The sequence below is a fragment of the Thunnus maccoyii genome, chromosome 24 (assembly GCF_910596095.1).
Source record: "Thunnus maccoyii chromosome 24, fThuMac1.1, whole genome shotgun sequence".
Classification (NCBI taxonomy): domain Eukaryota; kingdom Metazoa; phylum Chordata; class Actinopteri; order Scombriformes; family Scombridae; genus Thunnus; species Thunnus maccoyii.
In genome coordinates, this window is record NC_056556.1 from 6037985 (window position 1) to 6051675 (window position 13691).

General features: G+C 38.1%; 1 protein-coding gene, 1 long non-coding RNA gene and 1 pseudogene across 7 annotated transcripts in view; 1 reads left to right on the top strand and 2 right to left on the bottom strand.

Annotated features, from left to right (window-relative positions):
• Nucleotides 1-13691, bottom strand: part of LOC121892421 — a 174542-nt pseudogene that overhangs the window by 80331 nt on the left and 80520 nt on the right.
• Nucleotides 1-13691, bottom strand: part of LOC121892195 (NACHT, LRR and PYD domains-containing protein 12-like) — a 100026-nt gene that overhangs the window by 11099 nt on the left and 75236 nt on the right. For 5 of the 6 annotated variants that reach the window (XM_042405097.1, XM_042405101.1, XM_042405096.1 and 2 more), the window contains one exon: nt 6948-7124. In XM_042405097.1, the coding sequence (XP_042261031.1) occupies nt 6948-7124 (177 nt within the window). Of the gene's footprint in view, nt 1-5112; nt 5116-6947; nt 7125-13691 lie in introns of all 6 variants that reach the window. The other variant, XM_042405099.1, reaches the window with a different exon arrangement.
• Nucleotides 12607-13638, top strand: LOC121892213. Its single transcript, XR_006094346.1, has 2 exons — nt 12607-13268; nt 13556-13638. It is a non-coding gene; the product is annotated as an uncharacterized LOC121892213 (long non-coding RNA).

The following is a 13691-nucleotide window of genomic DNA, read 5'->3' on the forward strand; positions in this document are numbered from 1 at the left end:
TCTTTATTATTATTATTATTATTATTATTATTATTATTATTATTATTATTATTATTATTATTATTAATATATTTATTATTAGTAGTATTATTGTTATTTGAATGTCACAGTTACACCTTGTTAATTTCAAGTCAAATATCAATATTATCTTTTATTAAATGGTTTCTTACATACTTGTGTTATCATGGTAACACTAGTGCAATAAAATATATTGAATCATAAATATAATTTCTATATTATAAAGGGAACATAGCTAACTTAAATACTAATCAATATTAGACTGCAACCATCTATATTTATTCAAGTTGTCTACAGGACACATTAAAGCTAGAATAACTTATTCCATCTAAAATAATTTAAACTTGGATTCTTGACCTTTTTTCACTCATGTAATTGAACAGTTCTGGTCAACTGTTATCTATAATTTATGCTTCAGATGTGTTTATTGTCTGATGTGTTGTCATTTATGAATCATTGTGTGTCCTTACTAAAGGATTAATAACTATATTTACATGTATGTTTAGATTTGCCTGCAGGTGAAGCAACAACAGACACAACAGACACTTCTACTACTCTACAGCCTGCAGACACCATCAACTGGAACAGATCCTGAAGTATGTGAGTCCATCAAGGTAGCAGCTATAGATCCTGCTGACTGGCAGCCCTGTCTGATATGGTGAGGACAGAGATAGTCAGCAGAGGCCATATCAGCTAAAATAAGACTGTACATTTACAAAATGAGAGGATGGGAGAAGTTCCCATCACCACCACTTCTACAGAAAATAAGTGAATGGAGAGAAAATCAAGAGAAGTTGGTTGGGTATATTCCAAGAAAAAAATAAAAAAAAGTCTTTACTGCTTCTGCTGCAACCTGTTCTCACAAAAAAAACTACAAACTAATCAGTAATTGATTTAATGACTGGAAAAATTGCAGTGAAATACTCAAAACCCACGAGAACAGTCCAGGGATCTCATTTGTTGAGTAAGCAGGAACGGGGCCTGAAAGAGGCGTACGCCACTTCCCAAGCAAAAGTTGTGATCTATGAAAACAAACTTGATGGGACAATGTGCGCACCTGCACCTAAACTCTTACCCATGCGTAGGAACATTTTAGAGACAGGGGAAATCCACGACGCAGAATTGAAGTGAATTGAAGGCAGATTGTATAATAATCCTCTCACACATTTCATTTCACTTAATATCAAACATCAATTATAGATCCACATTATCAGAAACACTCAAACCAGCAGTGTTATCTGTACTTTGGCTTGTAGTGAGCCGTAACTTCCATAAACATCTTTCAATTTGTAAAGATATAAAGCAACTCAGATCTTAAAGTCTGCCCAACATTTCATCAGTGCTGCCTCACCCGGAGCACAAAGGAGAGAGTCAGTTGTGGAGCAGCAGCAGCTGAAATGAATGATGTCAGGATGTGGCAGGTGGCAGGATTCTGCAAAGTCTGGGTTGCTTTTCTCCAATATTAGCTAAGCATGAAAATACTGATTGATTTTCACCTTAGCCACGTTAACTTACTGATGAAATGATCATCATTGATTGTAGAAATCCAAGATAACATCAAATAATTTCAACAAACGTAACTAAAACATATTTACAGGACAGAGCGTTAATAGATTTTTAATATTTGGTTATACTGTGCATATATCACCAAGTATGAGTTCCCATGTAGTTTATATGTGTAAAATGGCTACAGTAAACACGGCTGTATTGTCAAGCACAGAGACACTGGAGACACAGCGGTGGCTGCCACACACACTCTGCCTTCTCCAGTCACCTCACCGGCTCATCTTCACCACCTGTGCTCACTTTGTCAATTAGAGAAATACCTGTATGCTGGATTTTGGAGTAAATATAAACTAATATAGTGTTTATTGTATTTTACATATTGAGTGAGTGGTGTAAAAACTACTTATACTGGTTAACTGGGAGCTGGCCCACTGCAGGATGTGTTAAACATTTAACCAGAGATGTCTGACTTAACAATCCACAGGAATGTTTATTGAGGTTGTATGTGGTTGTTTTGGGTTACACACATAATTTCAATACGTGTGAAAACGGGGAAATAAAAGGTTAAATGTCTGTTCATGCCTGTTGCGGTCCTTCCTCTGCTGCTGCTGAGCACAAGTGACAAGAGAGGCTCCGATACACTGACTCTCAACACTGATTGGCCAGGTGTCTAAAGACAGAGAGAGTGATTGGTGCGGCGAAAGAAACACATGTACATGAATATTCATGAAGGCTTTTGCATCGACCATTTATGGTTGAATGTGGGCATGTAGAGGGCGGGATATGACGCTGATCCATGAGCGCACATCTCCAGGTGGACTGTGATTTATAAAGAGAAATATACGTGCATTCATGTGTACGCATGGTTTTATACATCTGATTATTTTTCGGTGCACGCCATTTTCGGCTTTTGTGCGCACGTACAATTTTAGTATGGATCCTACACACTGTTTTATAAATGAAACCCCAGAACATTGTGGGCACATGACATCATGGAAGGAGTCATCTATCCAGTGTAATCTATCAATAACCAAGTGCCAGCGTCTTGGATGTTACTAACAGGTAAATGTAGTTAATAATAGTTATATTTAACAATTGATTCATTCTTTGAAACGTGATTTGTTTGTTTGAAAAGTAATTGTAATTTATAAAAATCTATATTTTTGTCTTGAAACCATTGTGGTGTCTGATGTTTGTTGTCCATATTTTTACTGTAGAATGAGCGGGTGTGTCATGGACTCATGGTTTGGGCTCTTTGTGTTTTTTCTTCTTTTGGTTTTCTGTGTTACACTTGTGTTGTCCAGTCTTTTTGCTCATTCATGTTATTTGAGTTGTATCTTTGAAAGACTGTATTAGATTATTGGTTAGCTTGTAGTGCTGTGTACCTAGGTTGATTTATTCAGAGACAGTTTGATTTATGCTGGCTTGTTATTGAGTGCTGTTGTGTTTTCTGGGTTTTACTTTGCTCTGTGTTTCTCTTGTGTGTTCCCTCACTCCTCCTGTTTTCATGTGCTCCTCCTCTCACCTGCCCTGCAGTAGCCTCGTGGGTCCTGCCCTGCTCCTAATGTCTTCCCCAGCCTATCAGCTCCCAGCCTGCCCTTGTATTGTGCCACCTGTTCCTTGTTGTCTGATTACTTCAGTTTGTATTGAAGTTCAGTTTTCAGTTCAGTCTTTGTCGAGTCGTCTGTTCAGTTAGTCAATTCTGTTCTGTCGTGTTTGCTCAGTTTCCTGCTCAGTCGATTTTATTTTTGTATCTTGTTCTACTCAGCTCATCCTGCTTTTGTTTTTTTCCTGCCAGTCTTTGAAATAAAGACGCTTTTCTTCAGCCCTGCTTTCTGGTCTCTGCATTTGGGTCCACCTGCTCCTCAATGTATGACAGGGTGGTGATGAGGCAGTACTGGTGGGGTAATGTGGTTTGGGGGGGGGGGGGGGGGGGGCACCAAATCCTAATCTCTCCTAGGGCACCAACATGTCTAGAGCCGGCCCTGCTGTCAGATTTATTAAAGGAAAGCTTTTACATTTTCAGAGTGAGTGAAGAAATCAGGAGAGAGGAGACAGAAGTGAGGAAGAATTGCAGGATGTAACTTAATGGTGTTGAAAGAAAAACAAGGAGAAAGTAAAGAAGTGATTGAAAAGGAAGAAGGTGCAACTGATTCAAGATTTAAAGAAACAGTTGAAGGAGTAAAGAGAAACACACAGAGGCAGCCCAGGCGTCAGGTGATGGAGAGACATGAACACATTCAAAGCAGGAGGCAGAAAAAACTGTTAAGGTCTGACTTCCACCTGTATCAAGATGAATTACTGTTCTGTAAATATGTTTAAAGGCACAATCTGTTATCCAAACTAAAGGACATCCTAACAAACAAAAGTCAAAGCACAAGATTCAAACCTGCTATAAAAGGACTTACAGATGTTTTAACACAGGTACTAACACTACACAACAACTCTGTTAACATGATGTTTTCTTCAGCTGTTAGAAGGTCGTTGACCTCAGTAACTGTTGTAAACACAGCACTAAAACTGACACTTTCAGTTATTAGGAAACAAAATGCTGATTCATCTGATTCATTTATAAGTCAAACTGTTGTCTTGATTTGGCTTTAAGTTGAAACAAATTAATTCCTCATCAGTCACTTTTGTTATGTTGTTATATTACAAACATTGATCTATATTAAGGACCATATAGAGGCTGAGAATCCAGATTTGTTTTTCAGATAGAGACTGATTGGTCCATCTATCATCCATAAGGCCTACGTTTATTTATGTGTTGTAAATAAATACTGTTAATATTTAAAAATTGGGTTAATAAATATTGTTAATATTTGTTTAATATTTATTTACCTATTTTTTGTGCACTTGTTTCATTTCAGCTCAGTGTAGAGAAATACAGCGATACAGACAACCGCCTTACTGCGTATCTATGACTACACTGTCGACACCGCGTATCCGTATCTGTAACACGCCTGCTCCGTAACATAACTAGTAGTTTCAGGGGGCCTACCACCCCCCCTGAAAACAATCCTAGTAGAAACACTGTCAATCATTATTATTAAACGTCAGAAGGATGATCAATAATTAATCTATAGAGCTCATATTGAAACAGACTTTACAAAGTGCTTCACAATTCAGGATCAAATGAAAAGATCATTAACAGGGAAGTAATGGCTTGAATAAAATTCATAAATTGAATCATTTATATGTCGACACTGTTTGGATGCTTTCAACTGTTTGTTCGTCTGATTTCTACGTTCACAAACAAAATGAAAAAGTAAATTATTGTCATTTTTACTCTGACAAGTGACTTTTGTGGATGTGTAACAGTTAAAAAAGACACTTTAATAATTCTTATTTCTAATTTGTGTTTGTGAATTTTATCTCAACAAGGAATTTTTATTCATGAATGTTTCCTGTGGAAATGACCTTGCTGCACATCGTCCCTTCTGTCCCTCACAGAGCTGTTTTGCATTGCTGAGGGTAAGTTGTGTGGAAAAATGCTGCTGCGCTACTTTATTGTTTTCTATGGAAATTGAACCGTTTATGTTGTAACATTTAATGCATATTGTTTACTGTTAATACTCTTACTTTAACTAGCTGTTTCATGTTGTTTTGACTGTTAATATGAGTTTTGTAGATGCTTTTGTTTAACTTTCTTGGTGCCATTTGTATTACAGCAGGCTGCCCTGCGTCATGTAGTCAACGTAGCGCTGCAGAGATTTTAGCATCTATTTCCTGGTGTAAATTCTGTTATTTTGCATGTTTAGGAGCAGATGTGCAGGAGACACCAGAAGGTGATTCATATGTGTTACATTGTCTTCTGCAGAAGCAAATAAAGGCTGGAAACCAATCCTTTGAGTCGTCTCGTTACAAGTCCTTACCACATCTGTCACACATGGACAAGTGAAAGATAAATTTACTTGTCTGAAGGACAAGTGCCTCAAAAAGTTAATGTGGAGCCCTGCATGCGCACCTGTCACCTGCTGTTTTGGTTCATGTATGTGCAGCAGTGCAACGTGTAAAAGGGCTGAGTGAATATAGATCAACTGGTGTGGTGATTAATAAATACTCTCTCAGCCAGTCACATCACTGGTCTCATAGCTGTGAAACACTTGTGCCAATCACAGTTAAACGTGATAACGACAGCTCAACAAACGGAAAGCTTTTCTTCAGGAAATGTCTGGATGGTTCAGAGCGTCACGACATGAACACACATCACCACTAATCTGCAGCCAAAGACAGATGGAGCAGTTTTTTCATCACTTAATATAATAACAATAGAAATAAAAAAATGTAAAAAAATGTATTTGGTGAAGCTGTTTATATGATTATAGCCCATCAGACTAATGCTATTTCAGCAATAATTATAGCCTAATGTATCTCACCTCGTACACGATCACATAGTTTAGTAATTAATGTTACACAACAGCGTTTGCATCGTAATGTCTCTCAAGGATAAAACATGAGACGCTACTTTGGCTAAAAAAAAAAAATTTGAAAAAGAGGCTGATGAGCCCCGCTAACCCGACGTCTCCTTCATAAAAAAGCAGAATATCGAGTTATAACCGACCAGACTGATGTGTGTAGAGGTGTGTGTGTTTCTACTGTAGCAGCCTGGTGTCATCAGGAGATTTAATGAAGGTAAACACAGTGAACGGTGGTGCGTAACGGCACTGCGCTCTGGCGCAGCACTTCTCAGAGGCTGCAGATTTATCAACATATCAGTCCTGCTGACTTCAGATGCTGCAGGGATTTAATCAAGTGAAGGAGAAGCTTTTCATACAGTATAAACAGCTGTGGACAACAGATACTGTAACAATCACCCACATTCATTTATACATCACTGCACACTGATTTACTGACTTTCCTGCTTTAACCACATTAAACCTTATTTTCTGTGCACATGTTGGTTGGAGAGTGTTTAACTGAAATAAATCATTTATATTTGAAGCATTAATCTGTTGTTGCAGCACGTCTGCATCCAGTAGACTATTTAGTATGAAACACAGGCGCCTGATACTGTATCAGTAGCCTATGTGACGCTCACAAAAACAAAGGGATTTTATGAGGATGACGTATGACTGCAGCGTTCTACTATAGTCATACGTCATTGTTCAGTTTTAACAACAGCTGACATTTTTGATCTTTGAGCACAAAATGAAGTTATTTGTCCACAAATATTTGGTGAACATTGTGGCTAATCAACATGGTCAGAAAATGACTCAGAAAAATATGAAATGTCTCAAAAATGCCAAAATACACTGGAGGGAGGCTTTAAATAGTATTTAAATGTTTGAAAACAACATTTGAATGTGTAAATCTGAAGGAGATTTTACCTGATAAAAATCATCCTTATGTCTGCAGTTTAGTGTCACCACAACTTTCACATCATATTAATCTCAGCACAGAAGTAAGAAATGGTGTCTGACCTCAGAGTCTCCAGTCTACAGTGTGGACTCTCCAGAAAATCACACAGTAGATTTGTTCTTGAACCGTCGAGACTCTCGTTGTAGCTCAGATCCAGCTCTCTCAGGTGGGAGGGGTTGGACTTCAGAGCTGAGAGCAGAGAAGCACAGCTGATCCCTGACAACCTGCATCTCTCCAATCTGAATAAAGAAGAAATCATGTAGCGTTAGAAGCAGATTACATGGGTGCAAGAGCTCCGTCTACAGACGGATTTCCATCAAAAGTGAATTATTTGTTCCATCATAGTCTGTTTATTTTTACCACTAACACAAAAAAGATTTTACTCTGCCACCACATTTCTGCTTTTTTCACTTTGTAAACAATTAAACGGCGAGGGAAAGAGACACTCGTTGTTCCAGACATCAACGCTTGTTCCAGCTTCCTGCGGTTGTTTATGCATCGATTTATACGTCTGTTTCCTCCAAAATAATCAAAGGTATGGCAGTTTTATTTAATGTGCACTTATTTCTCTGTAGGGATGGGTACCGAAACCCGGTATTAAACGAGCCCCGAGGATAAATGATTAAAGACTGTAGTATTGATAAGCTCCGATGTTACTGGTTCTTTTATCAGCACTTTTTAATGTTTTGGTGTAATTTATTCTCAAACTGCAGCCTCTCCTCCACACACACACACACACACACACACACACACACACAAACACACAAACACACACACACACACAAACACACACACATACACAAAGACACTCACACACTCACACACACACGCACACACAAACACATGCACAAACACACACACACAAACACACAGACACACAAACAGAGACACACACACACATAGATACACTCACAAACACACACACACACACAAACACACAATCACACACACACAAACACACACACACATAGATACACTCACAAACACACACACAAACACAAACACACAATCACACACACACAAACACACACACATAGATACACTCACAAACACACACACAAACACAAACACACAATCACACACACACACACAAACACACACACACACAGACACACAAGCAAACACAGACACACAAACACACATGCAAACACAAACACACAAACACAGACACAAACACACGCACACAAAGACACAAACACACACACAGACACACAAACACACAGACACACAAACACAAACACACAGACACATAAAACACACATGCAAACACAAACACACAAACACACAAACACACACACAAACACACACGCAAACACAAACACACAAACACAGACACAAACACACGCACACACAGACACAAACACACACACAAACACAAACACACAGACAGAGACACACACAAAAACACAGACACACACACACAAACACACACACAAACACACAGACAGAGACACACACAAAAACACAGACACACACACAAACACACAGACACACACAGACACACACACACAAACACACACACAGCAAAGTCAGTGAACAGCAGATCACGTGAAGTGAAGATTACTCGAGTTGACGACAACTACGCTCGTTACTTCTTAAGTGCAATAACACCTTAGCGAGTAAAAAGCCAATACTCTATCAATACACCTGATCAACAAGCATAAACATGTAGAAAAGTGATATTTTCAACTGCTCTGTCCGCAGTCTCTCATCCACCGCTGCTATGTTTTACACAACCACAGCGCGCTAGCTCGGCTAATAGCTAATTGTTAGCAACAAGCTAAAACTAAAGCTGTCTGTATGTAGTCTAACTGTTTAGCTTAGTTTGCCACCAATCTTCAAATTTGGCTCATTCTTGTAAACTCAGCTGCTGGCTGAGACAAAGCAGCCTCTCCTCTCTACCAGCGGTACCTGCAGCAGTCAATCACATCAGCAGCAGAGGGAGGAGGAGGAGGACAGGAGGAAGGACTGATACTGACTGATGTCTGTCTTCTTCTTTCTTTCTAAACTTCACTAAGTATTTTCATGTCAGGAATATTATTTATTTTATTGACATTTTACATTTGTTTTCAGAGATATTATTGCGTTTATAAACTGACACAGCCTCCTGAGCCACAGCCGCCCGGAGGTAGGGTCAGGAGCGCGTCGTCCACTAATTGGAGGATTGGCGGTTCGATTCCCGGCTCCTCCAGTCTGCATGTCGATGTGTCCTTAGGCAAGATACTTAAACCCAAATTGCTCCTGATGGCTGTGCCATCAATGTGTGAATGATTAGATTTCCTCTGATGGTCAGGTTGGGACCTTGCATGGTAGCCCCTGTACCCATTCAGCGTATGAATGTGTGTAAATGGGTGAATGTGATTCGCGGTGTAAAAGCGCTTTGAGTGGTCGGAAGGCTAGAAAGGCGCTATACAAGTACAGTCCATTTACCATTTACTGTTGCTGCTCTAGAAACAAAGTTAGTTATATTTATAATATGAATAAATTCTAATCCTGTTCTGAATTTATTTTTAAAAAAAGAATAAATTCACAACAGAATTTACGGCTCGACTTTAAGGCTTGTCCGATTTCTTTATACGACAAATGGAAAAGAAATTTACTTGTCCCACCACACAAGTTAAAAGTCACAAAAAAATCCTCACAATGTTTCATCTGCTCTGCACCTCTACTGTGCGCACTGAAAAAGAGGGATGATGCATCACAGACAGACAAAGTCTGTGACGAGATATCAAGAGGCAGATATTCACATTTTATTACATAATGAAAAGGTCCAAACCTTCAGATGCACAAGAAAGAAAACCGAGAAAAGAGGAAGAGGAAAAGAAAGTCCAATATAGAGGTATGTCGTCTAATGTTAACATAGCTAGCTAAGTAGCAATAAAGCTAATGCTAGATAATGATGCTACGATAGCTGCTGGACTCACATATCGTTACAGATTGAAGGATATGAGACTGAATGACAAGCCAGTAGCGAGCTATCTGGATAACTGCTCCTTCCTACAACGTAAGGCTTTGTGCTGAAATTTCACTGACCAATATCAGTGTTAATGGCTAACGCTATATCCATAAAAACATAGATTTCTGCACTGGGTTGCACCAACTATGTGTAAGCTGGCATGAGCCACTTGGCATCGTAGCACATTGTAGTAAACTGGAGCAATAGTGAAATATCATATCAATAAATTAGGTCTCTACTGGATTACTGTGTTGCTAAATGGCAGCAATTTGAGTTATGTTGTAACTTATCTCCGTGGTGAAAGCTTTTATTTTAGTGATGCATAAATCACAACTTAGTGATAATAATTTACGTTATAACTAAGTTTGAACTGACACACAGCTGGTGCAACAGGCTGCAGCAGTTGTTTGTCTACTCTGCAGCTACATGTTTTTGCTTGTAACAGGCTGATATCTACTCTATAACTGTCCAGATGCTCTCAGGAAATATCTGCAGAAGCCTCCAGCTGCTGGAGAAGTTACATCTGATCTCCCATCTACACCACTCTCTGAAGCAGGTCAGTTCAGCCACTTATTTGTGGTCTCTGTGTAACTGATAATACACTGCTATGTTGTCTTTATTATTATTATTATTATTATTATATTTATTATTAGTAGTATTATTGTTATTTGAATGTCACAGTTACACCTTGTTAATTTCAAGTCAAATATCAATATTATCTATTATTAAATGGTTTCTTACATACTTGTGTTATCATGGTATCACTAGTGCAATAAAATATATTGAATCATAAATATAATTTCTATATTATAAAGGGAACATAGCTAACTTAAATACTAATCAATATTAGACTGCAACCATCTATATTTATTCAAGTTGTCTACAGGACACATTAAAGCTAGAATAACTTATTCCATCTAAAATAATTTAAACTTGGATTCTTGACCTTTTTTCACTCATGTAATTGAACAGTTCTGGTCAACCGTTATCTATAATTTATGCTTCAGATGTGTTTATTGTCTGATGTGTTGTCATTTATGAGTCATTGTGTGTCCTTACTAAAGGATTAATAACTATATTTACATGTATGTTTAGATTTGCCTGCAGGTGAAGCAACAACAGACACAACAGACACTTCTACTACTCTACAGCCTGCAGACACCATCAACTGGAACAGATCCTGAAGTATGTGAGTCCATCAAGGCAGCAGCTATAGATCCTGCTGACTGGCAGCCCTGTCTGATATGGTGAGGACAGAGATAGTCAGCAGAGGCCATATCAGCTAAAATAAGACTTTACATTCACAAAATGAGAGGATGGGAGAAGTTCCCATGACCACCACTTCTACAGAAAATAAGTGAATGGAGAGAAAATCAAGAGAAGTTGGTTGGGTATATTCCAAGAAAAAAATAAAAAAAAGTCTTTACTGCTTCTGCTGCAACCTGTTCTCACAAAAAAAAACTACAAACTAATCAGTAATTGATTTAATGACTGGAAAAATTGCAGTGAAATACTCAAAACCCACGAGAACAGTCCAGGGATCTCATTTGTTGAGTAAGCAGGAACGGGGCCTGAAAGAGGCGTACGCCACTTCCCAAGCAAAAGTTGTGATCTATAAAAACAAACTTGATGGGACAATGTGCGCACCTGCACCTAAACTCTTACCCATGCGTAGGAACATTTTAGAGACAGGGGAAATCCACGACGCAGAATTGAAGTGAATTGAAGGCAGATTGTATAATAATCCTCTCACACATTTCATTTCACTTAATATCAAACATCAATTATAGATCCACATTATCATAAACACTCAAACCAGCAGTGTTATCTGTACTTTGGCTTGTAGTGAGCCATAACTTCCATAAACATCTGGTGGGGGGGGCACCAAATCCTGATCTCTCCTAGGGCACCAACATGTCTAGAGCCGGCCCTGCTGTCAGATTTATTAAAGGAAAGCTTTTACATTTTCAGAGTGAGTGAAGAAATCAGGAGAGAGGAGACAGAAGTGAGGAAGAATTGCAGGATGTAACTTAATGGTGTTGAAAGAAAAACAAGGAGAAAGTAAAGAAGTGATTGAAAAGGAAGAAGGTGCAACTGATTCAAGATTTAAAGAAACAGTTGAAGGAGTAAAGAGAAACACACAGAGGCAGCCCAGGCGTCAGGTGATGGAGAGACATGAACACATTCAAAGCAGGAGGCAGAAAAAACTGTTAAGGTCTGACTTCCACCTGTATCTAGATGAATTACTGTTCTGTAAATATGTTTAAAGGCACAATCTGTTATCCAAACTAAAGGACATCCTAACAAACAAAAGTCAAAGCACAAGATTCAAACCTGCTATAAAAGGACTTACAGATGTTTTAACACAGGTACTAACACTACACAACAACTCTGTTAACATGATGTTTTCTTCAGCTGTTAGAAGGTCGTTGACCTCAGTAACTGTTGTAAACACAGCACTAAAACTGACACTTTCAGTTATTAGGAAACAAAATGCTGATTCATCTGATTCATTTATAAGTCAAACTGTTGTCTTGATTTGGCTTTAAGTTGAAACAAATTAATTCCCCATCAGTCACTTTTGTTATGTTGTTATATTACAAACATTGATCTATATTAAGGACCATATAGAGGCTGAGAATCCAGATTTGTTTTTCAGATAGAGACTGATTGGTCCATCTATCATCCATAAGGCCTACGTTTATTTATGTGTTGTAAATAAATACTGTTAATATTTAAACATTAGGTTAATAAATATTGTTAATGTTTGTTTAATATTTATTTAATATTTATTTACCTATTTTTTGTGCACTTGTTTCATTTCAGCTCAGTGTAGAGAAATACAGCGATACAGACAACCGTCTTACTGCGTATCTATGACGACACTGTCGACGCGTATCCGTATCTGTGACACGCCTGCTCCGTAACATAACTAGTAGTTTCAGGGGGCCTACCACCCCCCCTGAAAACAATCCTAGTAGAAACACTGTCAATCATTATTATTAAACGTCAGAAGGATGATCAATAATTAATCTATAGAGCTCATATTGAAACAGACTTTACAAAGTGCTTCACAATTCAGGATCAAATGAAAAGATCATTAACAGGGAAGTAATGGCTTGAATAAAATTCATAAATTGAATCATTTATATGTTGACACTGTTTGGATGCTTTCAACTGTTTGTTGGTCTGATTTCTACGTTCACAAACAAAATGAAAAAGTTAATTATTGTCATTTTTACTCTGACAAGTGAATTTTGTGGATGTGTGACAGTTAAAAAAGGCACTTTAATAATTCTTATTTACAATTTGTGTTTGTGAATTTTATCTCAACGAGGAATTTTTATTCATGAATGTTTCCTGTGGAAATGACCTTGCTGCACATCGTCCCTTCTGTCCCTCACAGAGCTGTTTTGCATTGCTGAGGGTAAGTTGTGTGGAAAAATGCTGCTGCGATATTTTATTGTTTTCTATGGAAATTGAACCTTTTATGTTGTAACATTTAATGCATATTGTTTACTGTTAATACTATAACTTTAACTAGCTGTTTCATGTTGTTTTGACTGTTAATATGAGTTTTGTAGATGCTTTTGTTTAACTTTCTTGGTGCCATTTGTATTACGGCAGGCTGCCCTGCGTCATGTAGTCAACGTAGCGCTGCAGAGATTTTAGCATCTATTTCCTGGTGTAAATTCTGTTATTTTGCATGTTTAGGAGCAGATGTGCAGGAGAGACCAGAAGGTGATTCATATGTGTTACATTGTCTTCTGCAGGAGCAAATAAAGGCTGGAAACCAATCCTTTGAGTCGTCTCGTTACAAGTCCTTACCACATCTGTCACACATGGACAA